At 41.4% G+C, this 22,786-nt stretch overlaps 1 protein-coding gene across 1 annotated transcript; it reads left to right on the top strand.

Annotated features, from left to right (window-relative positions):
* Nucleotides 1-178: 178 nt before the first annotated feature.
* LOC146326440 (transmembrane protein 182-like) lies at nt 179-7,805 on the top strand. The gene is made up of 5 exons (XM_084718346.1): nt 179-531; nt 3,095-3,218; nt 3,522-3,620; nt 5,852-5,989; nt 7,203-7,805. The coding sequence occupies exons 1-5, from the start codon at nt 364-366 to the stop codon at nt 7,421-7,423; spliced, it is 750 nt and encodes a 249-aa protein (XP_084574472.1). The 5' UTR covers nt 179-363; the 3' UTR covers nt 7,424-7,805.
* Nucleotides 7,806-22,786: the final 14,981 nt, after the last annotated feature.

Here is a 22,786-nt window from a genome sequence, read left to right as displayed (position 1 = left end):
TTGCAGTCATAAATGCTGATACTCGCTGTCCACATTATGAACGCACACCCAAACCAATCGGGCCTCTCCTTGTTTCCTTTTTACATGCAAAGCACACCCACTGGTAATTTGACAAGGACAGGCTTAATGCTTCCTAAAATAACTCCTGTCCCCCTGCCTGACCCCCTCGGTTACTGAAGCTTCTTTTCCCAACAGCTCCCAGCATGTCGGGGAGTGGCAGGGGGAACCAGACTGTTTTCTTTAGGGCCGAGTCTGGGCAGAGGGCTGCAGACTGGACACCAGTGAGGACCTGAGGAGTAACTTGGCGTGCAGACTGAAGGCTGAGGAGAAAGAGCACAGTGACAGAGGTTTTAAGCAGGAGTTATGAGGGTGGGAGCCGCGACCTTGTCTGCGGGGATATTTGGGGCAGTAGGGACTCTGTGTTTCTTCCTAGCTTTCGGTACAGACTACTGGCTGGTGGCCAGTGACGACTGTGGACCGTATACATGGCCGACAAAAACAACACTGCAAAAAGATGACAATGGGACTGAGGTAGGACAGAAACATGTTTACAGTGAATGCAAACCTTACAACTATCTGTCAGAAAGGGCCAATGACATCCAACTCAACAAATGCATATAATAATAGTCACAGCAGTGCATTATTTTTGTCACTGAAACATCACATGTGAGAACCACAGAAAGACCAATATGGAACATGATCAGATGCCGTGAGACAGTAGTTTGCATGCTATGCCACTGTAAGATATTTAAAGAAGGTCCAAAATAGTTTAGGCTTTCTCTTTTAAAGGTTTTGGGACTTAGAGGAAACAAATTTAAAAGCGAATTGATCAAATCAGTGCAACATCCTAACTTTTATTTTGACTGAAGTGTGGTTTAGTACAGGCCAAGCTACAAAAACAGTGCATCCTACACTTACCATAATGCAGTCAATAACATCATTTTTGTCCAGCTCTCTATGTGTGGTAAAGGTCCATGTCCATCATGTAATGCAGGCTTTGTGTCATCAAAATCTTTGAGTGAAATGCTAACATCGGCATGCTGATATTAAGAAGGTATAATGTTTATCTTGTTCAGCATTGTAGCTTATTGCATTAGCATTCTAACACTTGTTAGGTAGCACTAAATATAAAGTAGTGGTGGAACTCATAAACTCTTAATTACTGCATAGGAAGTCATGCACACAACTTGTGAACTGGTGTTTTTAGACAATTTCTAGTAACGAAGTCATGAATACTGCAGGAGAGGTGTTCATATGAACTCTTCTTGTGAACACGGTAAACACGACCCCATTTGAAGGCAGCCAATCATCAGTAACAGTGGCGAGTTTGTATGCGTTTTCTACAGTCAGTACCTCCAACATGGCCGATGACATGCAGTGAAAACACTGTATTGTGAATTCTGCATTATTAAACACAGTTAGTGTAATGTATAGGTACTGGCAGCTTGATTAGGCTTAGGGAAAGATCGTCATCGGCTTTAATACAGAAAAAAGTTTGCAGAGACATGAGACGCAACATGTTCATCAATATTTAAGTACAATCTTTCTCTATCTTACCCAATCCTAACCATAGATGGCCTTTAGATATGAACACTACACACTGGTTTCACAGCCTGTCGTTGCTTTCAGTCATATAGCGAAGCCTAACGGACGATCACTTACTCGCTGAGTTGGCTCGACTGAAGGTCTGCATTTGGGTTGCATGCGTCAAAAACACGCGTTATGTGGATCATGTGGACATAATGTAATCAAAATAACTAAGGAAAATAAAGCGAAAAACAACATAGTTTGTCTTGCGAGCAGTTGAAAAACAATTTCTTCTCAGTGTCCTCATGTCCTGACATGCCAGAACCACCTGGAAAGTTGTCCTTTGAAACTGTTAGGAAAAGGGCAGGCACATTAAAAGAAAAACACTTCACAGGTGATTGAACCATCCGTCTATCACGTCTAACACGGGCAAACTTCAACCAGTCAGATCATAATCTTGCTGAAGCCAGTCAGGAGAAGAGCAAAAACATCTTTTCCTTTAAGAAAATCCTTCAGTGTTGTTTTTTGCTTTTCTTTCAATGAAAAAATACTCTCCATTTCTGATTTAACTGATACTATCACAGTATCTACGTTTATTCAAGAGCAGTTGCTTCCATGGACGTTTCTCGCTTTCGTCACACCTAAAACCACGCCTGTAGCTGCCAGTAATCCCTCCTAGGATGCTGATTGGCTGAACCACAGCCAATGGATGGCAAGTTGAATTCTTGCACGATCTTGTGACCTTGTGAATCCAGCTGCCTCGCGAGGTCACTCATGTCACACTCCTGTGTCTGTTTCTGTTGATTACTGATGTGCGATGAATGCGCGATTTTAATCCCAGTACAACACAGTAGTTGTAGTGTTTGAATCACTCAAAAAAAGAAAAAATTATCAGCGAGCATAATTCAGCCAGTGATTACATTTCACAACACAACTGGGAAAGCAATTTAGTACTACAAAAAAAGGACACTGGGTTGGCATGCCCGGTTCTATGACTAATAATAAAAGTAGTAGTCTCCAAAGTCAAAATAATCCTGATGACATCATCACATCAATGTTGACAAAGCTCCTTCAGAGCCATCATACTGTTTCCACAACCGATCTTCATGTGTAAATGCAGTGGAGTGCCCCTTTAATTTTCCAGTTTATTCTTCTGTGCCACATTTGTGAGAAAGTTCACAAAATGCAAAGTAAGGGATATATTTATAAAAGCTAATCCCCCGGTGAACTCCTCCCTAACATCACAGCACAACAAAGTCTTTCATTTTGAATAAAAGTGGATGATTAAAGTTGCTGTGTGATTCAGCACCATCCATCATATTTCTGACAAGCAAATGGAGAGTATCACTCATGCGTGTTTCATAAGTTCCCCTTGAAAACCTCACAGAGGAGCAGGCCATAATCAGAACCACGTTTGATGCCGTGGCACCACTGAAGTGCCGAATCACACGGAGCAGTCCGCGGAGACGTGTTGACAAAGCTGACAACGTCAACGTCCAGCCGGCTTCAGTCTTGTCTGTCTCTCTGTTTGTCCGCTGATGTCAGTCCGTCTCTTTTTATCATTTAGATCCAGCTAGTGGAAGTCGTCACTTCTTCTCCTCCATCTCTCACTCTGCACCACGAGGGGTTCTTCTGGAGATGTGTGTTTCAGGTGGAGCCCACAGCACACGCAGTCCTGGCCACCCTCTTCAGTATGTGCGGCCGTCTTCTTCACTACGCTGCACTAAGTTTTTGTTGGGGCTCGTCCAATGTGGTTGCACGTCTCATGCTCGCCAGTGTGGTCTGCTTGACATGCTAACAAGTGCAGGAAAGAAAAATGTCTATAATTTGGATATCTGACAGAAAATATACAGGAGGAGAGCGAGAAGAATGTGTTGGCATGTGCGGAGTGTTTTTGGTTTTTCTCTAAATGTTGCTCTCATGTGGTTTCTTATTTTTCCCTGTGTAGTAGGTTCTTTTAAATTGTTTGTATTTTTACTTTTTCTTTCATGTAGCAAACCAGCCAGAATCTAAGGTCTGTGTCCATGGTTACCTCTTCCCTCTGCCTGTCGCAGTTGGACAGGTGCCTCATCCAAGTTACGATACTACAGCAGGTAACACTCACTCAAACACTCTACTTACCGACTAAAGTAAAAAAAAAAACCTGAACTAATATTAAGGTTAAATTATATAAAGGCACCAACAGAGATAATATCTCTTGGCCAAATAGCACTGAAGCAGTTCTGGATGGTCAGATTGACTTCACATCTTTCCAAGGCACTCTTAATGAGGTGTGACTTCTTTGTCACCCGTCTACACACACAGGCACACACTGATGTTCATTTTTTACAGTCACCTCCTCACACACATAAACGCAAATCCACATTTGCATTTGGCCGGTGAGAACAACCAGCATTACACAGCAACAGCGAGGAGCTGAAGGGTCGTGGGTTCATCTGAAGGAGCGTGTAAATGAAATGGATTCATTACACATGCTAACCAGGGTCATGGCTAAGATGTTAGAAATGCTGAGGTCAGGGGTTAAAAACTCCATCCATCCACCCACACACATGCGCATACACACACATACCCAAATGATACTGTAATATTAGTCTTCAGAAATATGAATACAAATCTGGTGGAGAAGTACTGAATCCTTTATTTATGTATTTGCCTAAAAGCCGTCAAATTATTCTAGAAATGCAGGAGAAACAACTAGCCCGGCACCTCTAAGGGCCCTTTCACACCTACCTCATTTTTTTTTTAATTGCTTGGAGTCCACCAAGCATGGTACGTCTGCACCACGGTTCTGATCCATCCTCCGCACGGCTGCAGCGCCCACCAGCAGCGTTTCAGAAGCATTTCAGCAGGGAAGCGTTTTGCTCGCCTGATTATGTTTACTTGCTCAGATTTTGTTGATTAGATTCTCTTTCTTTGCTCTTAGTTTCTTTTCTGTCTGTCTTTGTGATCGTAAGTGTGCGCGGGGTCTTTTATTTTTAAAATTAACCGAAAAATAGACTCAGCGTGTATTTGAAATGGAGTGGAGCTGACGTGGTGCAGCCGTGAGGTGACGCAGCCGTGCCTGGTGGAATTTAGCCATCAGACTTTTCAGTTTGATCCAAACCAAAAATATATCAACGGCTTTCAAGCCCACCTCCAGGTCAACGCTTCTGGACCAAACGGCTGACTGAAAGTTGTGGTCTCGGTCCTGCTCAGATGGAACATGGTTAACTTTGTTCTTAGTGTGAAAAACAAGTTTTTGGAAGGTTCAGACTTCTGGGCCAATTACAGGGAGTTCTGCCAGGCTATTGTCACAACTGGAAAATGGAAAAACAACGCAACAAAACAAGTTGAGCCGTGGTAGCACGTGGGGATGCAGCTTGACATTGACTTTAAGAGTCAGTAGGAAAAAGCTCACAAAAAGTCTGACAGTTTTTAATTATTTTTAAAGGGTATGAGAGAGAGAGAAACTGAATTGAACAGACAACATAATCATCAAAATACAATATTATATTGATTCAGGTGGCTGTGATTTATATCAGAAAACATCATATGTTTATTTATCACATTCAGTTACTAAATGTAACTTGTATATAATTTCACAAAAAAATAAATTATGATTTGAATAGTTTTATGACTGAACTCTTCCAGACATTTATAACATAGGCATGAAAATAAAAGTCAATGATAATGATTGATATTTTCACTTTGCATCAATAATACTGGATTTTGGAACACTGAATCAAAATATCGATCAGATTGATGTATTTTTACAACCCTATTCTTTAGTGCATTTGCATAATTGTGATGTAAAACCAAAAGTAACTCAAATGTATACAGTGCAACAAAAATATGAATGTTGGTTCAGACTTTCAGGTGTGAAAAGGCCCTAAAGCTCACTGGTTAATGTATTTTATCTTGTTTGTTTTAATTTATAAGAAGTCACTGCACCAAGCCAAGAAATAGTCCAACATACAATGCTCCTTAAAACCACAAATTGTTTTTTTTTTTTTGAATAAACAACAAAATGTGTTATTTAGTGAGCTTTAGAGGTGTTGGTAGACAAATATTTTTTACCTTTAGACAGAGTCTGGCTAGCTGTTCCCTCCTTTTCCCAATATTTATGCTTAACCATCCAGCTTAATACAGTATTTAATGGACAGATATGAAAGATGCAACCAATCAATCTTCTTATCTAACTCTTGGCAAAAAAGCTAGCTGTTTCCCAAAAGCTCAGTGCACCCAGTGAGAGCTACAACACAAATGCAAACACTGACTTGCCATGCTTTATACATATGCTGTGCTTGTAACTGCTCTGATGGTGGCCTGTTTGTGTTTCTTGCAGTGTTTCGAGGTTTCTGGACCGTGCTGATAATCCTTGCTTTGGTCGCAGCTCTAACTGGAGCCTTCCTCTTGGTCTGCGGCGTCCCCTTCATCAGCCACAGACTGTACAAGCTGGGCGGTGCTTTCCTCATCGCTGCTGGTAAAATATAGTCTGTGTGTATGTGTGGTTGCGTGTGGAGATCATAACTATAGTATTTATCTGCCGTGTGAAATATGATGCCAGGAGGTTGAGGGAGGTGGGGAATGCCCCTCTCAACATTTAGAACATGTGCATTTGCCCCCCCACAATAAAAATATGAAAGTAGGTGGTCAGCAGTTTGCAGCCTCAAAAGCAATGGCTTCGTTTGTATCTCTGTGTTTATATAACGTTAAGCATAATTGAGCCTTTACAAGTGTTGTGTGCTAGTTTGCTAACCAATCTAAAGTGGCCTGCTTGCTAGCTAGCTAAGCTAGCAGGAGACAAGCAAATATAGCGTTAGCTACAGCAACAAAGACAGTCAAAAGAATGTCAGTGTGTGATTTGTTGACAGCATTGGACATTTGACACATTCTTATTACTGTAATCATAATTTACATATGTCCTATAAATTCAACAGTGTTAAATGATAGAGTTGATCTACAGGAGAATAAACACTTGAAAGCAATACAGACTGCCTACAGTAAGAGCCTTTCTGCATTATATTGCATGTTGGAAATAATGCGTAACGCAGTAACGCAGTAACTAGATATGTAACTAACTACTTTTCTCTAATTAATAATCCAATTACAAGCACTGAAATTTAAATGGGCTCATTACTTTGTCTTACCTGAAACTGCACAGGTTGATCTATGAGCTAACATCACCTGACTTTATGGTGGCGCAATACAGTTCAGGCAATGTGAACTTGTTTTTCAACATAGTTTAATATAAACTGTTCATCATATAACTATTTAATAACAACTGTTGCAACACTTGGTTAAGAATTTGAGCATTAAGAAAAACTGGTTCAGAAAAATTCACCGGCCAGAATCCAGGAAGTGTTTGACACTCAGACCCCTGCTTAAAATGTGTCCACCCCCAGTGTTGAAATGAAAGCCACACCCTTGTGCCAGGGGAACGGATGAATGTACAGACACAAATACACTGCTGTCAGCTGTTCATACCTGTCACATGACAAACAGATACCCAACACACAGAGCAGCATATGTCACTCTGCAGTACTGTCGCTATAACAACAGCAGGTTTAAACACTGCTACCGTGGTAACAGCAGAGATGAGTAGGAGCTGCATTCCTCTGCTGTTACTCACAGCAGTGATAGCCTCTATCTGCCTCTCCTTGTCTCTCTTTGACTCTTTTCCTGTCACTCCCCAGCCTGCTTGTTCCTGTTCATGCTGCTGCTCTACGTACTGTGGATGGAGGCGGTGGACGTGAAGCGCTACGTCCTGCAGGAGAGAGGGGAGGCGTGTCCACAGGGGCAGGTTTCTGTGTTGTACGGCCTGTCGTTCATGGTGGCGGCTGCCGGCGTGCCTCTGGAGCTCATCTCCGGGTTGGTCTTCATGCTGGTGGGCCGTGCTTTGCGTGCCAGGAAGTGAGCTCTGCCATCTGGCCCAATGGGGAAGAAAGGATTGACCTTTTTATGTCCTGCTACTGGGACCATCAGCAGCAAACGTGTGGGATGTAAATACTGGCTGGAAAGACATGATGAGCATCACAGCACCACCCTTTGGATATCAAGTAACATGCAGTGAAAGACACTTATTTATTGTATCAGTTTTCTATAACTTGCTTTGCTTTATTTCTATATATATCACTAATTGCTACAGAATAATAATAACTCAGTAAGTGTTACAGTTTATAAGATTAATGTGGTGTGATATGGATGTTATAATGGCATTAAGGAGCAATGTATGATGTTCCAAAACTGTTCTTTTTTTCCAAAAAAAACTGTGTGGGTATAAAGATTTCTTCCATTCATTTGCGTCCTACTGTCATTCTACTGATCGCTGTTGTTATTGAAGTGCACCTGCGGGTCTGAGCCAAACTGCATAATTCTGAAAATTGATTAAGAAAATTTTTAGAAAGTGGACAAAGGGACTGAGGAGAGGGATGGGGTGGGGGTGCTCAGGACAACCATTGTAAGGCTGGTGGTCTCATGGTTACACCAGTGACCAGAGAGACTGATTACCGCTCAGTGTATCAGTAACAGCTAACAGTCAGAGCTAACCATGGGAAGCTGCCGTCAGACTCTACATGTCTTGTGGAGAAACACTGGGAACACAGAGAGTCTGCTGGAGCTTTCACCATCACTAGAAGCATATTTGTAGCCATTTTTTTAAAAAAAGTTTCAGTGTTGTACCTGTGTTGTAGGTACCTGAGCTAATGCTAGCAGCTCAGAGAGGCTGCTCTCTCCGGTGTGTCTGTGTTTGCAGGAGTGTCAGTACAGCACCATATCCCTGCTGTTTATCATGGGGATATCATCAAGGGAAAGAATACAGTCCGTTGGAGCTCCTACAGCCATCAAAAGCATCAAGTGCATAAAAAAATAAGTAGCAGTTTAGCAAAAACAAGTGTAAACTTTCAGTATTACAGGAAAATATTCCCTGCAGCCCAAAAAGCATTTTCCCATAAGCCACCACAATAAAAGAGACTTATGTAAAACTGTTGACACAACACCTTGAACTGCAAAGAAGATTAATTATGACTGTCTCTATTATGAACATTTAAACCATGGAGTTTTAATATTTGTAAAATAATTCCAAGATCTGAGAAAATCTGTGATATCACCACAAAGTAATGTCTGCAGCTTGAGCGGGAACACTACAGTGCATATTCAGCGGGCTGCACACCATGGAAGTAAATCTGGAAACTAGAAAACTTTTTCAGAGTTTGCACCAGGCAAACATGCAATGAAAGGGCTCCATCTTTGCATCCTGTTTCTTCTTCATTATAATACATCTTGTGCCAAATGGTTCATTCTGTGTCAGATTTAAAACAGTTGTTGTTCATTCTGAGCTATTTTCAACCAATTAAATCTTTTGAAAAGTATTAAGAAATGTCAGTGGCAACACCGGTAGGATATGTGTCATCACAATACAATAATAGAATTTAGTTTACGGCTCAAAAAACACGTTTAAGCGTGCAGTACCTCTTAAATGATACAAATGATGAGTCCATGGAGCGGAAGGTGAGAAATCTATGGGCGAACCAGCTGTGTCCCCTGTCCTGCTTTTGGCACACGATCAAAGTAGGGTTGCTGGAGCGGAGTGGAGTGAGGAGGGAGGATGGACTGGAGACAGAAACGGCAGGTTTGGATAGGGGGTGAGGGTGGGGGTGGAGTGGAGAGGGATAGATATAGGCGAGGGGGGATAGAGGGAGAATTGATGCTTGTAGGAGGGGCACAAGGGCTTTGAGAAATGAACAGCTGTTTGTGGGTTTGGTTGGTGTTCAGCGGGCCGGCCACCTGCCTCCTTCACCCCAATCACATTTCACTGCCTCATTGAAATCCTTATTTCTCTCCTCTGCCTCGGACTATAATGCCTCTCTGTCCCACCCTAAACTTTAAATTCAGAAACCCCCACCTCTAATAGGTTATCTATTGACACACATCTATTGCACACACAGACACGGTCTTATCCAAACGGAAAGCGCAGACTTGTGATTGTATCATAACTGCCACAGTATTAGATCATCCTCCTTTTTCACTGGTCTGAATGGGCAGCGCGTGGAAACAAGCGGGTGGACTCTCAATCACACGTATCAGCTTTCATCTGCTCCTCAGTAGAGGAGTAGTGGTGAAGGGGGGGAGTATGTTTGCTTCAAAGAACCCACTGATCAAACACACAGAAATACAGGCTCAAGCATACACACGTACACACACACATGCTGGGATCAAACTGTCCAGAACACACTGATATTAATTATTGAAATAAACTGCTCATGCAGGGCTGATCCTAGATGTGACTTATGTAAGATGGTGGACTTCAAAGTGTAACGCTGCTGTGATATAGCACCACAGCCATCAAATGCTATAGATCTACTGAGTTTAATGAGTAGTTGTGATTTTATTTAAATCTATATTGATAATTTCTGATAAATATGACAGATCTATGATATATAGAATATCTTGTACCATTTGTCAGCAATAGCCTGATGGCTGCCTTGCTCAGCTGGGAAACACAGTCTTAATCTCAATTGAGTTTTTGTGATAAATAATGCTTTACATGTCTGTAAGTATCTTGTTGCTGCCCCAAAGCCCTGGCCGATGGATGCTATCGCTAGTGCCACGACTAGGTGATCAAGGCAGTTGCAGAAGCAGTCATCAGGGCGATCCAATCCAACAAGCACCATCCCTTTCCTTAAAGCTGGAGAGAAGCCAGTCCCCATGACCAACAAGACCGTGCCTCCTTTCCCAGACTGGTGGCTGAGAGCGTACCTCGGAAGACAGCTGAAGTTCCCTGGGCATACACTCTAACAACACTCTGCCCATACCTGGTCATTTTCTCCAACTCCACCAAGCAGGTGGCTCAGGAAAGGAACCTCGCCAAATACTGGGAGCTTGTGGAGCAGTGCAGAAACCAAGGCTGGTGCGAGCCAATTGAAGTGGGCTTCCGTGGTTTTGCAGGATGCTCACTCTGTAAAGCTCTGACTGGGATTGGAGTCACTGGAGTTGCAAAGAGGGGGGCCATATGCAACATGATCAAAGCCGCAGAGAAACTCTGCAGTTGGCTTTGGATAAAGAGGGCTGCTGGGATGCAAGGTGGGACTCGATCAACCCCGGCTGGGTCACCTTGGCGAAGGGGTCGGATGTTGAAAGACCCAAAATCCCCTATGACCCCAGGAGAGAGAGAGATTTATCTTTCAACCTTCAGTGTTTCAATAAAACTGTTTCAGTGTAACAAAAAATAAAAAGTCTGCACACTTTGCCTCCAGCAAGAGGAAGAATAATATCTCAGCAGACAACTAGAGGCCTCATAAGCAGGGAATTCTCATATCTGAGTTCAGTTTTGATCTGTTAACTTTTCAACCACAAGAACACTCCACTACTGATCTTTCAGGCAGTAAGATAGATTAAAAAAAGATAAACAAAACTGAATAGAAGAAAAAGAGAAAACAGAGAGACTAAATGAACATGTAACTCTATCTGAAGAATGTGAGGTGTGCAATTTGAAATAGCAGCAGAGCTGATTGAGGCAAAACTCTGCACAATTTAAAGATACAGAAAAAGATCATAAGGAAGAAAATCAGTATGATACAGAGCAGGGAGAGATTTCTGCCACCCTCCAAAACAACAGAGGCAAATGGATTAAATAAAATAAAAAAAAATCAACAGCAGGTGGCCATGTAGTTCAGTTAGCGGAGCACGCCCCCCATGTCCCACAGCTATGGGTTCAGCTCCCGCCTGTAGCCCTTTGCTGCATGCCATCCCCCTGTGCTCTCTCCCCCTTTCCTGTCCTCGCTTCAGCTGTCCTATAAATTAAAACCATAAAAGTCAGAAAGAATATTACAACAACTCAACAGCAGTATGCCTTTCAAATGCACCAGTTACTTACTAATCCACATATCTCACAGTGAAGTTTTCATTGGGGACTACTTATTTTTTCTCCAGAATTACAGTAATTGTTCCTGTCTGTTGATAGTAAGATCTAGATTATTCTAAGATCAATGCTTTGAACACCACAAAGAGGTGAGCTGCAGAGATGGGGTATTTTTTATGTGTGTGTGTGTGTGTGTGTGTGTGTGTGTGTGTGTGTGTGTGTGTGTGTGTGTGTGTGTGTGTGTGTATGTATGATTTGGGTGAAGTCACTCCTTAAATTGTTCTGCCCAACTGACAAGTGAAATAGATTATTCATAGGATCATATTATGGAATTGGATTGAAGTGTAAATGAGGTCACTTCAACTGGACAATTGCAGTTGGAAGCGTTAATACGTTTATTTAGAGGATTTAAAAGTGTCAGCTGAAGTATAAGAGTTGAATTATCAGTTGAATTGTGAACACTGAAGTGTCAGTGGCAGCTGAGGGACTGAAAGAGGAGTTGGAGTTGGACATTTCAGTTGAGGTTTATGCACTGACAGGATTTGAAGCAGCAGTGAACAAAGAAAAGGTTCTAAGTGTGAGCAATGAGCTGCAAGTGCAACATGTACTGACTGCATCAGTGGTTTAGTTAGTTAGTTAGTTAGTTAGTTAGTTAGTTAGTTAGTTAGTTGGTAGTAAAATAGTTTTGTTTAGTGTATTTGATATGTCTAAACCAAGCTGCTGCAGAGCACACCTTGGTTGACTGGCTGGCTGGTTGGTTGGTTTGGTTTGGTTTGGTTTGGTTTGGGTTAGGGTTTGCTTGGGCTTGGGCTATGTTGGTTTGTTTGGTTTGTTTTGTTTAGTTTAGTTTAGTTGCTAGTGGCAGTTGATGTCTGATATGTCTAAAATCATTAAACTAGCTCTGACACTTCTGGAGATCTTTTTTAAAAAATATTTTTAGGTGGTTTTGTGGCTTTATTGGATAGGATAGCTACAGACAGACAGGAAAGGCGGGGGACAGAGAGGCATGACACACAGCAAAGAGCAGCAGGCTGAAACTGAACCAAAGCTGCTGCAGAGCTCCCACAGCCTCAGCAAATGGGGCTCTTGCTCTACCTAGTGAGCTAAAACAGTGCCTCTGAGGCCATTTTTTCATATTTTCCTGAAAATTTAAGTTAGAATCAATAATTGAAGGAGCCCTGGTCCTTTCTGTGTTGTGTTTGCTGTTTCTCTTTCTGAACCCACACAACTGCCAAAACAGGACTACTGGCAGCGGCTGGCAGCAGCCAAGCCAAAGTCTGTGACATATAGTCAGTGATAGGCTGGTGGTGGTAAATGAGGTGCCGGGGGTGTGCTTGTCACTGACACTCCTAGTAACTCACAAGCCTAGTTTGGGTCTATCTTATCCACTGCATGCCACACAGTTGTGGATGATTCCCATGGTGAAATTTAGAGAAGCAGCTGTACATTGCTCCTTAACAGAGACAGAGAGTTTGTTGGCATAAAACTGCCAAAGCAATGTTGGCTGTTTGAATTACAAACAACCACAGTTGCAGTTTTGAATACGCTTTTCCCTCAAGCCTTACTAGTTATACACTACAATGCAAAGTTTTCATTGAGGGTAACAGTGGACTAAAAGTCATCACTGGGTCATTAACGTCAAAAGGGTTAAACCTCAGGGGAGCATGAATGTGCTTAAGAAATATGAATATCTAAACACAAACTGAGACAATTTTGGTAAATTTTATTTTGTTTCTCTCAAGTTGGAATGAAGCTGATGATGATGATGATGATATTTTGCTAAGGGAGTCTGCTGAGTTTGGCGAGAGCAATAAACCAGCTGTTTCTTTAATATCTCTCTCACAGTAGTGATCCTTTCCATAATGTTGTCAGACACTTGGAATTAAAAGTTGAGACTAATTTTTGCTGTGAATGTGAGAAAGTTTTTGAAATGACTGACTTGTTGGTTTGGGCTGGAGTTTGAGTTTCATTTTTGTTGCTTTGAATGTAGTCATTTGCTGAAGTCTCCAGCCTGTGTGGAGAGACATGCTTTACTGACTTATCTGGATAACTCTGCGTCAAACCCACTGACCCTCAAAATCTGGAAGATGTGAGAGATCTGGAAGATTGTTGAAAAGTTCAGTTTTAGCTTTTATTCCATGCAAATTGTATTTCTTCAAAAATTCACCTGACTGCCAAACTAGTAAGAAGCACGAATAGTTGGCCCACATCTTTACTGAATCAATGCATGTGGTTGAACTGCCACAGTCAGCCAGCAGAGGGCTCTCCAGCTCTCCTCTTCAAAAGGAAAACCTCCCATGCATGGATGGACAGAAGGGAAAAACATGAGGAGGGCAGCGAGAGGAAAGGAAAGGAAAGTGAAGGAAAGGAAAGTAAAGGAAGCAATTACTGAGCCGAGTATTGAGCTAGAACCCCAGCTTGTTCAGCGACTGTAGCTCTTCCTAATCATAGTTAATTAACTCTTATGTCTCCTCCCCTGTCATCCACAACAATGGAAACACACTATCACTTCATTTAAGGAAGAAATAATCTTGCACTTGAAGTGTCAGCAATTATGGCGTTATAATATTATGCATATGGTGTAGCGAGCATCACGTGAATAAAGACATGACATGATAATAAAGTAATAAATGGTTTGCAAATTAACCCCAACAGACCCGAGGAACCCAAAGAGCATACGTCTTGTTGATTAGGGGTAATGAGTGTGTGTTGTGTGTATGTGTGCATGTGGATGTTTAATGTATATTTTCAGGCATGGCAGCATTATTCACCGCGAATTTTCCACTATTTGTTAAAGGTCCTGTATATGTGAGGTGTCAGACAGCAAACAGCAGGATGTGGTCTCACACTAGGTAGGGGAAATTAACCCTATGTGGACCCCTCTCACCCCTCCGTTCTCTGGAGCACCTGGGCTGAATACTGGTGGGCTCTAATCCAGTCAAAGAGGGGGATACACTTGGTGAGAGCTCTTTCCTTCCTTTCTCTAACCCCCTAACTCTCCTAGTGAGCCGATTACCTGCTCTGTGTGTGTGAGCCCCAGCCCGCAAGGCTCTTTTTTTGTGTGTTTGTGTGTGCGTGCGAGTGTGTGTGTGTGTTCGCGTGCAGGGCCAGACGGACACAGTTTCTCCCAGATAAAGGTTTTTCTCCTGTCAAAAAATGACTGATAATAAGAGCTGATATGAGAGAATAGCAAGCCTTATGGCATCACTCTTGCTTTTTTTTGTTTCTTTTGTACACCCTAAATCCCCAGGAACAGCTCCCCCCAACCCCACCCCACCCCCCGAAAACACACACGTACACACACAAACGCACACACACTGCTAATCTGTATTGCGGGGTAGCTGAGGTAGAGAGGGAGCAGGTGGAAGGATAAAGAAGAGTTTCTCTCTGTGTTTCTTTTTCTATTTTTTTTTTTTTTATAAATAAGTAGTGTGGTCTTATTAAAGACATCCCTCCCCTAAAATACCCCCCAACACACACACACACAGATGCATACACACACTGTTCATGCAGACAGATTATGTCTCAGACAGTCAGAGCTCCTGCCTTCAATTAACCTCACAAAGACAGGATCACTTACACACACATCTGATGATGATAGCATTAGGGAAACAGTAAAGAGCTGTGTGTGTGTGTGTGTGGCTGCTATATATATAACAGGCAGGCTTAACTACATAGCAAGGCATGATACAATAGTCAGTTTGTGAGTAAATGACATTATGTCACATACTCTGTCTTTTGACAGAAAGACGAACATCCCTGTGTATCGGCCACCTTGTTCAAACCACTGAAAATAATGTGTTTTTAAACGTTGCAGCTCATTCACCAGATGTTGTTTTTGCTGCTGATTAACAGTAAAGAAATTAAACAATCAAGGTGGATGTACTGTTGTGTATAGTCTTAAGAAAAAAAAAAACCTGGATGTGAAGTAAATGAAAACATTTGGCAGGGAAATTCTCTGGTGAGGCGAGTTTCAGACAGAAAGAGTGCCAGAGAAAAGGGCTGCAGCACTGGAAAGGTGTTGCTCTGTTTATTGGCACTCGCCACACTGAGAGGAAGTGTTGCTATATGAATACTTGTTTCAAAACAGAAAAACAGAAAACAGTTTTTGTTTCTATATTTGTTTAGAATTTAGAAAATGACTGTGCTTTATACAAGCATGATGTTAATGCTGTTTTATGAAAGTGGATGGTTGGTGAAAGGGTGTGTAATTGGGAACTAAACTGGTATTTCACAAGGTTTCTGTCTTTGATAGATTTTAACCACAGTGAAGGCCTCATTATGCCACAAACAAAGTTTGTCAACGTTCCCACGTTATGCTGCAACCGACCCTTTCTAAGTCCCGCCCCTTTTTAATCTGTGCACCAATAATACTTGAGCAAGTTTGGCAACTCGATCAGCTTTCTTCTTTTCCTGTAAAAGCAATGGACTCATATCTTAAGTTAGCAACTGTTAGCAAAACACTAGCTATCTAGCTAATGGTTGATGTGGCTAGCTAGCTAGTTAGCTTGTGTTTTGCTGACATTAGTTAATTTAAGATGTAACCATATCTTGTTACAGGTCCTCCAGCAGTGTCTTTTTTTTTTGTTTGTTTTGTACCTCACACATTTGAATTTTTTCATTTTTTTCTAACATAGACCAGTCTATAGCATCTCTAAGTACCAAGGTACCAACTATCATTGGAGCACAAAGCGAAAAGGGGCGGCACCTACGAACGCTCAGTTGGCCAGGTTTTGTGCGTACAAACAAGTACAATGTGTTTGAGAGGAGGCCGTCCAAAATTGTGCAGCATTATCAACTTTTGCACAATTCATCATGGCGAGACAACGAAAAACGAGAGATCAGGGAGATGGAATGTAGCTTTCACCAGTGTGGATATTTGGAAATTTAAAAACACTTTTATCCTTGAAAATGGTTAGATGACACACTGTACAGCCAAGTTTGTTTGAAGGGAATGAAGGACTCACCATGTATCAGTCTGGCTTCATGTGACGTGGACCACAGAGATGAGTCAACCCAGTCTCTTCAACCTGCGTACAAAAGTTCACACTAGAAAACTGTGTGCAGTGTATACGCCACATTTCAATTTTGCGTGCACATGATATGCCTGTTCCTCCTTTTAACTTCTGTGGAGAGCAGATCCACAGTCAAACCTTCATTGTCATGGCAACCAATTAAAAAAAATCACAAACAAACAAAATCAAACAGAAAAAAAACCCACCACTCCTCCATACGTGGACAGACCCTTTATACTGCACCACTTGACAGTTAATGGGACGGTTTGGGGTATCTGTTGGTGTGCAGAATGAAGAGAATGGGGCTGGGTAAGTCCTCTTACTGGTTGACTATCTCACATCAAACTTGCCTCAGTTGCCATTAAAAAAGAACAACCAATCGACCAAACTTATAAATCACATGTGGCTTATGGAAGCATTTTCCTCGGGGGGCAAAGAGGTTTAAGACACTGACACTTACTTTCATCTTGTTAGGTGCGTGTTGTCTCCCATATGTTTCTACATAGTCTTCCAGCTTTCTTTTGACACTATCTAATGAGAAAAAAGACAAAAAAATACTCCCTAAAAAAGAGCATTTTGCCAACCCTCGTGCTCTGTTAACCAAGAGAACCAGTTACTGAGGAAAAGAGTGCAGTATAGGACCACACTTGATAATTTAATGTCTAAGAATGACAGTTAACTCTGGCACAGTGCAAAAGTTATGTAGAACTTGCCAGGGGTGAAAAAAACTAATTACAACCACTCACATTACTGTACTTAAGTAATTTTGCTACGATTTGAATAATTATTCAAACATTTAATCTGCATTTTTGTAGTCAGTAAGGCTGTCTGGTTGCAAATAGGCCAATAAACACCACATTGACTGAATGCCTGTTATTGAAAATTCATTAAACACGAATGGTTAAAAATATTTTTTGAGAAGAATATTTTGTACTTTACTTAAAGAAGTCAGTAAGATTTGTCAGATCTGTTTTTAAAAGCATCAGGACGTCAAATATCCTCATTTTGAGTTGGTGAAACATCCAGAGCGCAACAAAATGAGGCAAAATAAGGCAGAGGGCAGGATGTCTGCAGATACAGCAACCACACACTTTTAGTTGGTCAGTAAGTAATGATTGACAGGGATTATGTCACATAAGTCTATACATTGTTTTCTGTAAGAAAATGTTGCAGATTATACCTTTAAGTGTTTTTTAACACCAGTAGTTTTACTTTTAACTGAGTAATATTTAAGTTTTCTAATAGTATTTCTACTTGAGTACAGATTTTCAGTACTCTTTCCAATACTGGAATGAGGCTTGTGTCCGCTAAGTCGAGGTAAGTGTCCAGGAAGTTCTGTCTGTCCGCTCCTGTGACAGAGGGTCAGGGTTAAGGTCAGGGTTCAGGTTAGTTGGGTTGGACTATCCTGTAAATACAGCAATGTACACAACATTAATCATTTTGTTGTGGCTGGCATCTTCGTTCACCTGCTGCTGATCTGTAGCTGCAGGTAAAGCTGTGTTTTTGCCCGGTCTGTGTGTTTCTGTTCTGGCTCTGACACACACACTGCTGTAGTACCTGGGCAGGACACACACAGAGACACACAAATCACTGTGTACAAGCACTGTGCACTCTTGGAGCTGTCTGGCAAACAAAACAAATCCAGTACAGATACAGTGCAATCCATCTGAACAATACACAGATAAATACAATAAAGGGAAATAAAAACAAAGGGCTTAGCATGGAGACGGGCTGGAGGATCTCTGTGTGGACGGACAGAACAGAGGAGACATCGCTTTGGGCTTGTGTCTCAACCATCCCCTTTCTTCTTCTCTACTGTATGTCTTTATTTTCCTTAAACACAAACCCCAACCCCCCCAACTTCTTTCATTTCTGCTGAAGGAGAGGAAGAGGAGACAGAAGAGAGAGGAGGGGGTTGCGATTAGTTTCAGGGTTCCAGCCCACTTGATTGGCAGCTGGCAGCATATGGAGCTGTGAGGAAGGTTTGCCCACGCTCACTTCTGAGGAAACAAATATTTGCCTGAAGGGGGGAGAGAGAGAGAGAGAGAGAGTGAGAGAGAGAGAGAGAGAGAGAGTGAGAGAAAAAAAATATTAATTAGTTTGCAGACGCGCCGAGAGATAAAAGTCGGCAAGACGTATCCATCAAAAGGCTGCAGAGTTAGCTGCAAAATGGAAATTTTCCCCAAGTTGACAGATCCAGTAGGCTGCTGGCAGAGCTGAGGGGAAGAACACGTGCGTGCTGGGAGAGCACTGAGGTGCACAACACAAGAGCCCGACGTGGAGGCTACATTAACATCTGTGCATACGTTAACATATTCCGAGTGGAATTAACATTTAGGCATGCATCTTCCACGCTTGAGGAACATTTCTCTGGCCCCTCCAATTATTTCTTAATTATCATCTCTGCATTGAAACAGAGCTGTGTGGAGAGAAACCGACACATATAGCGTGCAACACATCAGATGCACTCAACGTAAACATACAGGTGCCACACCATCATTCCAAAACACAGAGGATTATGATTTTATGAGAAAACACTGGGAGGATATTTCATGTGATGAATTCAGGCATAATGTTTGCTTGGACTTCTCTCACATAATCATAACATCTGTATACAGATGTACCCGCCTACATGCTGTCCTCTTGGACTTGGACCGTTTGCTCACGAATTTCATGGACACATTGTTTAGTTTTGCTGTTTTGCCAATCAACAGAGAAACTAACAGCATGTCAGTGGCTGTTTAAACTGTTAAAGTTACATATTTTGGGAAGTATGTTTTATTTTCCAAAACAAAAAGACTGATAAATCACAATTTTTGGGTGTCAAATGCAGAGCTGAAGTAAAGTAGCATAAAAACTGGAGGCAGGGACTTGGCCTGGCTCTTTGTGTGGTTAAATTAAAAAAAACAAAGTTTAAGTACAACAATTTGTAAAGTTACAGGAAACTTAGTCCAGTCAAGTGCATTTTTATTGATAAGTTAAGTTAATAGTTACAGGACATTACAAACAACAATAGCCAACAACATAAACATTGTTGTTTTTTTTTACATTTGAAAACTGGTGACCATTCGCTTAAATGGGAGATTCTGCAATGCTGTTTTCCTGTGAAACTCCAGCAGCGGTCTGTGGACTAAAAAACTAAACCCGACCTTCAGTTAACATGAGGATGAGTAGAAAATGACTGAATTTGCATTTTTGGTTGAACTATCCCTTTAAAGGCAGCATCAATAGGATTTGTCTGATTTGTTCCGATATGCAACAGAAAGATATTTGATTGTTGAATCAGGTTCCCAGGATGTCAAATACCAACTCTTTGCGTTGGTAAAGCGTCCTGAACACAGCAAAATAATGAGAAAATACGGAAGAACTGGCGGGTCTCTGCAGATACAGCCACCACTACACACTTCTAGTTAGTCATAAGATTGAGAAGGATTATGTTTATATGTTTTTTGTATTTTTTTTTAGGAAAATGTTGCATATTAACTCTCTCAAGCTTGAGGACGAACATCACATTGTGAGGAAGGCTGTGCAGATTTCCTATTAAGAAGAATTCTGTGATGCACCAACAAGGTCGTGAAAGCAGCCATGTCTGCTCGTGCGAACGGCTCCTCTGCTTCGTGTTGTCACTGTCATGTTGCTGGGTTTCGTACAGTCGTGCCTGTACAGAGACCGAAAGCAAAGGCCGCACCGAGCGACAGTGCAGTATCTGACAAGCTGCAGTTAAAGATACTCCAATGAAGCTCTGGGTGGGAAACTGTTATTGACAGAGAAATAGCTTCAACATGAAGCCCTGCCTAATATCACAACTTGTTGTCTTCAAATTTCTGTTTGGGGCTGTTGCATTCACTAATCAAGACCAAAAAACCACATGAAAGAGACTCGCGTTGCTTTGATACACGCCGTTCAGACACTGACCATGGGATTATGCGGCACTGATAAGGTAATTAACAGACTATGATAGTGTAATTAAGCAACATCTGAGAAGAAAGGCTGTTGGAGTGGCATGTTGGTGTGGGCGCACATCAAAGCCCGTGGCACTGCTTTAAAGGCAGATTGGCTGTGCAGAACATTTGGTTTAGCGCGGTTGTTCCGCTAAGGTATCGACAAGGGCTGAAAAAGAAAGCTCGCCGTGCCACTGAGAATTAGCTGACAACACCAAATGACATTATTGTGATGGAAATAAAATGCTTTTTTTTGGGAGCAATTCAGTTGTATAAAATGGACGGAGATCATATCGAGGGAACACAGAGGCGGTAACTGATAGCTCCATTGTTCGAGAGCCAAATGGTGTCTCTCTCTATCTGCTCACAGTCTCAACAGATTTCACTGAATAAATGGAACTTGCATGAATTCACTTAGGTATTTACCTTGCTTTGCTTTATTGAGAATGCATCTTTGTGGGGTTCGTCGTCAGGCCTTGCAGAGTGCGCTCCCTCCGTTTCCCTCTCCCCCTCTCCCTCTGTGTGCACTGAACCAGCACAAATTCGGTTTTATTGTATTTGTTTGTTTATTTACTCTTATCTCTTTTCCATTTCAGAGGCTTCCTATCAGAGACCTGCAAACCTCAGAAGCCGAGTGGCAGGGGAGCCGTGGGTTTACATTTGTGCGTGTGTGTAAGTGCACGAGTCTGTGTGTGTGTGTGTGTGTGCGTGTGTTTCAGGGGATTGGTATAAAATTAAAATACAAATAGAAAGGAAACATTGGAATCATCACTTTTGTTATCGCCAGCTATACGGTTTTTAGCTCCCACTGTTAACAAACTCCTCCAGGGTGATGAAACAGAAAGCGCTGAAATGTACTCACTCCATGACTCAGAGAATATCTTTTAAGTAATATTATAAACACTTGGCAAGGCTGCAATGGGTGTGAAACTCATTTTAGGCATTAGACGAGAAAAACATTATTGCATCCAACAATAAAGCGCTCCAGCCTCTGATGAGTATACGCTCAGAGTTGTTGAACAGGTTTAATTCTGAGCCAAGCCTGTAGGAATTTTTCAGGGATAACAGCTCATGTTATAGACCACAACCTATACACCCTGCATAAAAAACTGATCAGACTGGAATCCCTTGGAATTACATCTATATTGGATTGGTAGGAAGGTTTCCCCAACCTACCATACTGCAGCTGCCATTTGCAGATATTGTAGACAGTGAGATTTTTTAAAAACTCTGACATTTAAAAACATATTGTCATTATACATATTCTAAGGATTTTCTAAAGGTCCAATATTGATGTTGTTGCATTTAATAAAGTTTGACAAGGCAGGACACAAAAGCACAAAAACAAATGCCAAACATAATAGTAAACATCAGCACATAAATTTCAAAACCGATAAGTCATTGCTTAAAAAAAGAGTATAAGGCTCATGTTTTCCCAAGGGAGTGTATTTTTTTCTAACTAGGGATCCACAACAGGAATTTTTTTTCAGCTGATACTGATAAGCGATTATTACCTGCTTCTCATGGCCGATATTATAAGATAACCAATAATTTTGGATTTTTGTACTTAAAAAAAGAAGAGGTTAACAATCAGTGGTTTATGCACACCTGCGAATAAGAGAGGCTCAGATGTAGTGAGCAAAGATTGATGATATAATACTCCAAAGCTCTGACTGAACCAACTCAAACTTACATCACTATTACAACAAAAACAAATAACAGTTCTGACTCTTCAAATGCTCATTAAAGTACATCAAAAACTCCACAAACATACTTTGGCATTTATGGAGCAATTTGAGTGAGAATTCATATTAAATCACAATCTGTCAAATCAGATATTAGTATTGCCAGTATTTATCGGCTAATATGTGATGGTATTGATACAGACAGATAGAGTGGGATAGGCCAATATTGATGGATTATTTATCTGCCTCAAAGTTAATCTTACATTAAGATTAATAAAAAAAAATGTTCCAACCTATCTCATTTAAACTACAGTAAATGTTACATAGCAGGGAACCCAAAGACAGAAAAACACGTCAACTGAGGCAGATCAGCCTTAACCATGTCTTCATGTTTGAACTAAGAGTCTCCAGCTGAGTCTTCAGCCATGATAACAGCACTGTGAGGCTGCACTGATGCACATCTAAGCTTAAATTATTAGCAGGTATAATGTTTATAATGTTTACCATCATGGTTTCGGATGTTATCATGCTAGCAGTTGGTAATTAACAGAGGTGTGGACTCTTGCCTCTCTCACATGACTGGCTTTTTGACACCAATGATTCGTGACTTAACTTGAACTTGAGCCTTTTGACTAGAAAATACTTGCTACTTTTCCCCAAGCCCAAAGATTAAAAAGTATTCTTGCGTGAATCAATTCAATTAATCAATTAATTTCCCCTCATTTTTATTTTAATCAGCCAAGGCAAATGCTAAACATTCTCAGCAAGTCTATACTTAAT

The sequence above is a fragment of the Lutjanus erythropterus genome, chromosome 5 (genome assembly GCF_056507025.1).
Source record: "Lutjanus erythropterus isolate fLutEry1 chromosome 5, fLutEry1.hap2, whole genome shotgun sequence".
Classification (NCBI taxonomy): domain Eukaryota; kingdom Metazoa; phylum Chordata; class Actinopteri; order Lutjaniformes; family Lutjanidae; genus Lutjanus; species Lutjanus erythropterus.
Note: the sequence above shows the minus strand (reverse complement) of the source record. Positions and strands in the feature narration are given on the sequence as shown.

Excerpts from the sequence above, each read along its gene's own strand:
- LOC146326440 (XM_084718346.1), top strand. The coding sequence starts at position 364 with ATGAGGGTGGGAGCCGCGACCTTGTCTGCGGGGATATTTGGGGCAGTA. Across the intron at positions 532-3,094 it reads AAGATGACAATGGGACTGAG|ATCCAGCTAGTGGAAGTCGT; the intron begins GTAGGACAGAAA and ends TTTATCATTTAG. Across the intron at positions 3,621-5,851 it reads AAGTTACGATACTACAGCAG|TGTTTCGAGGTTTCTGGACC; the intron begins GTAACACTCACT and ends TGTTTCTTGCAG.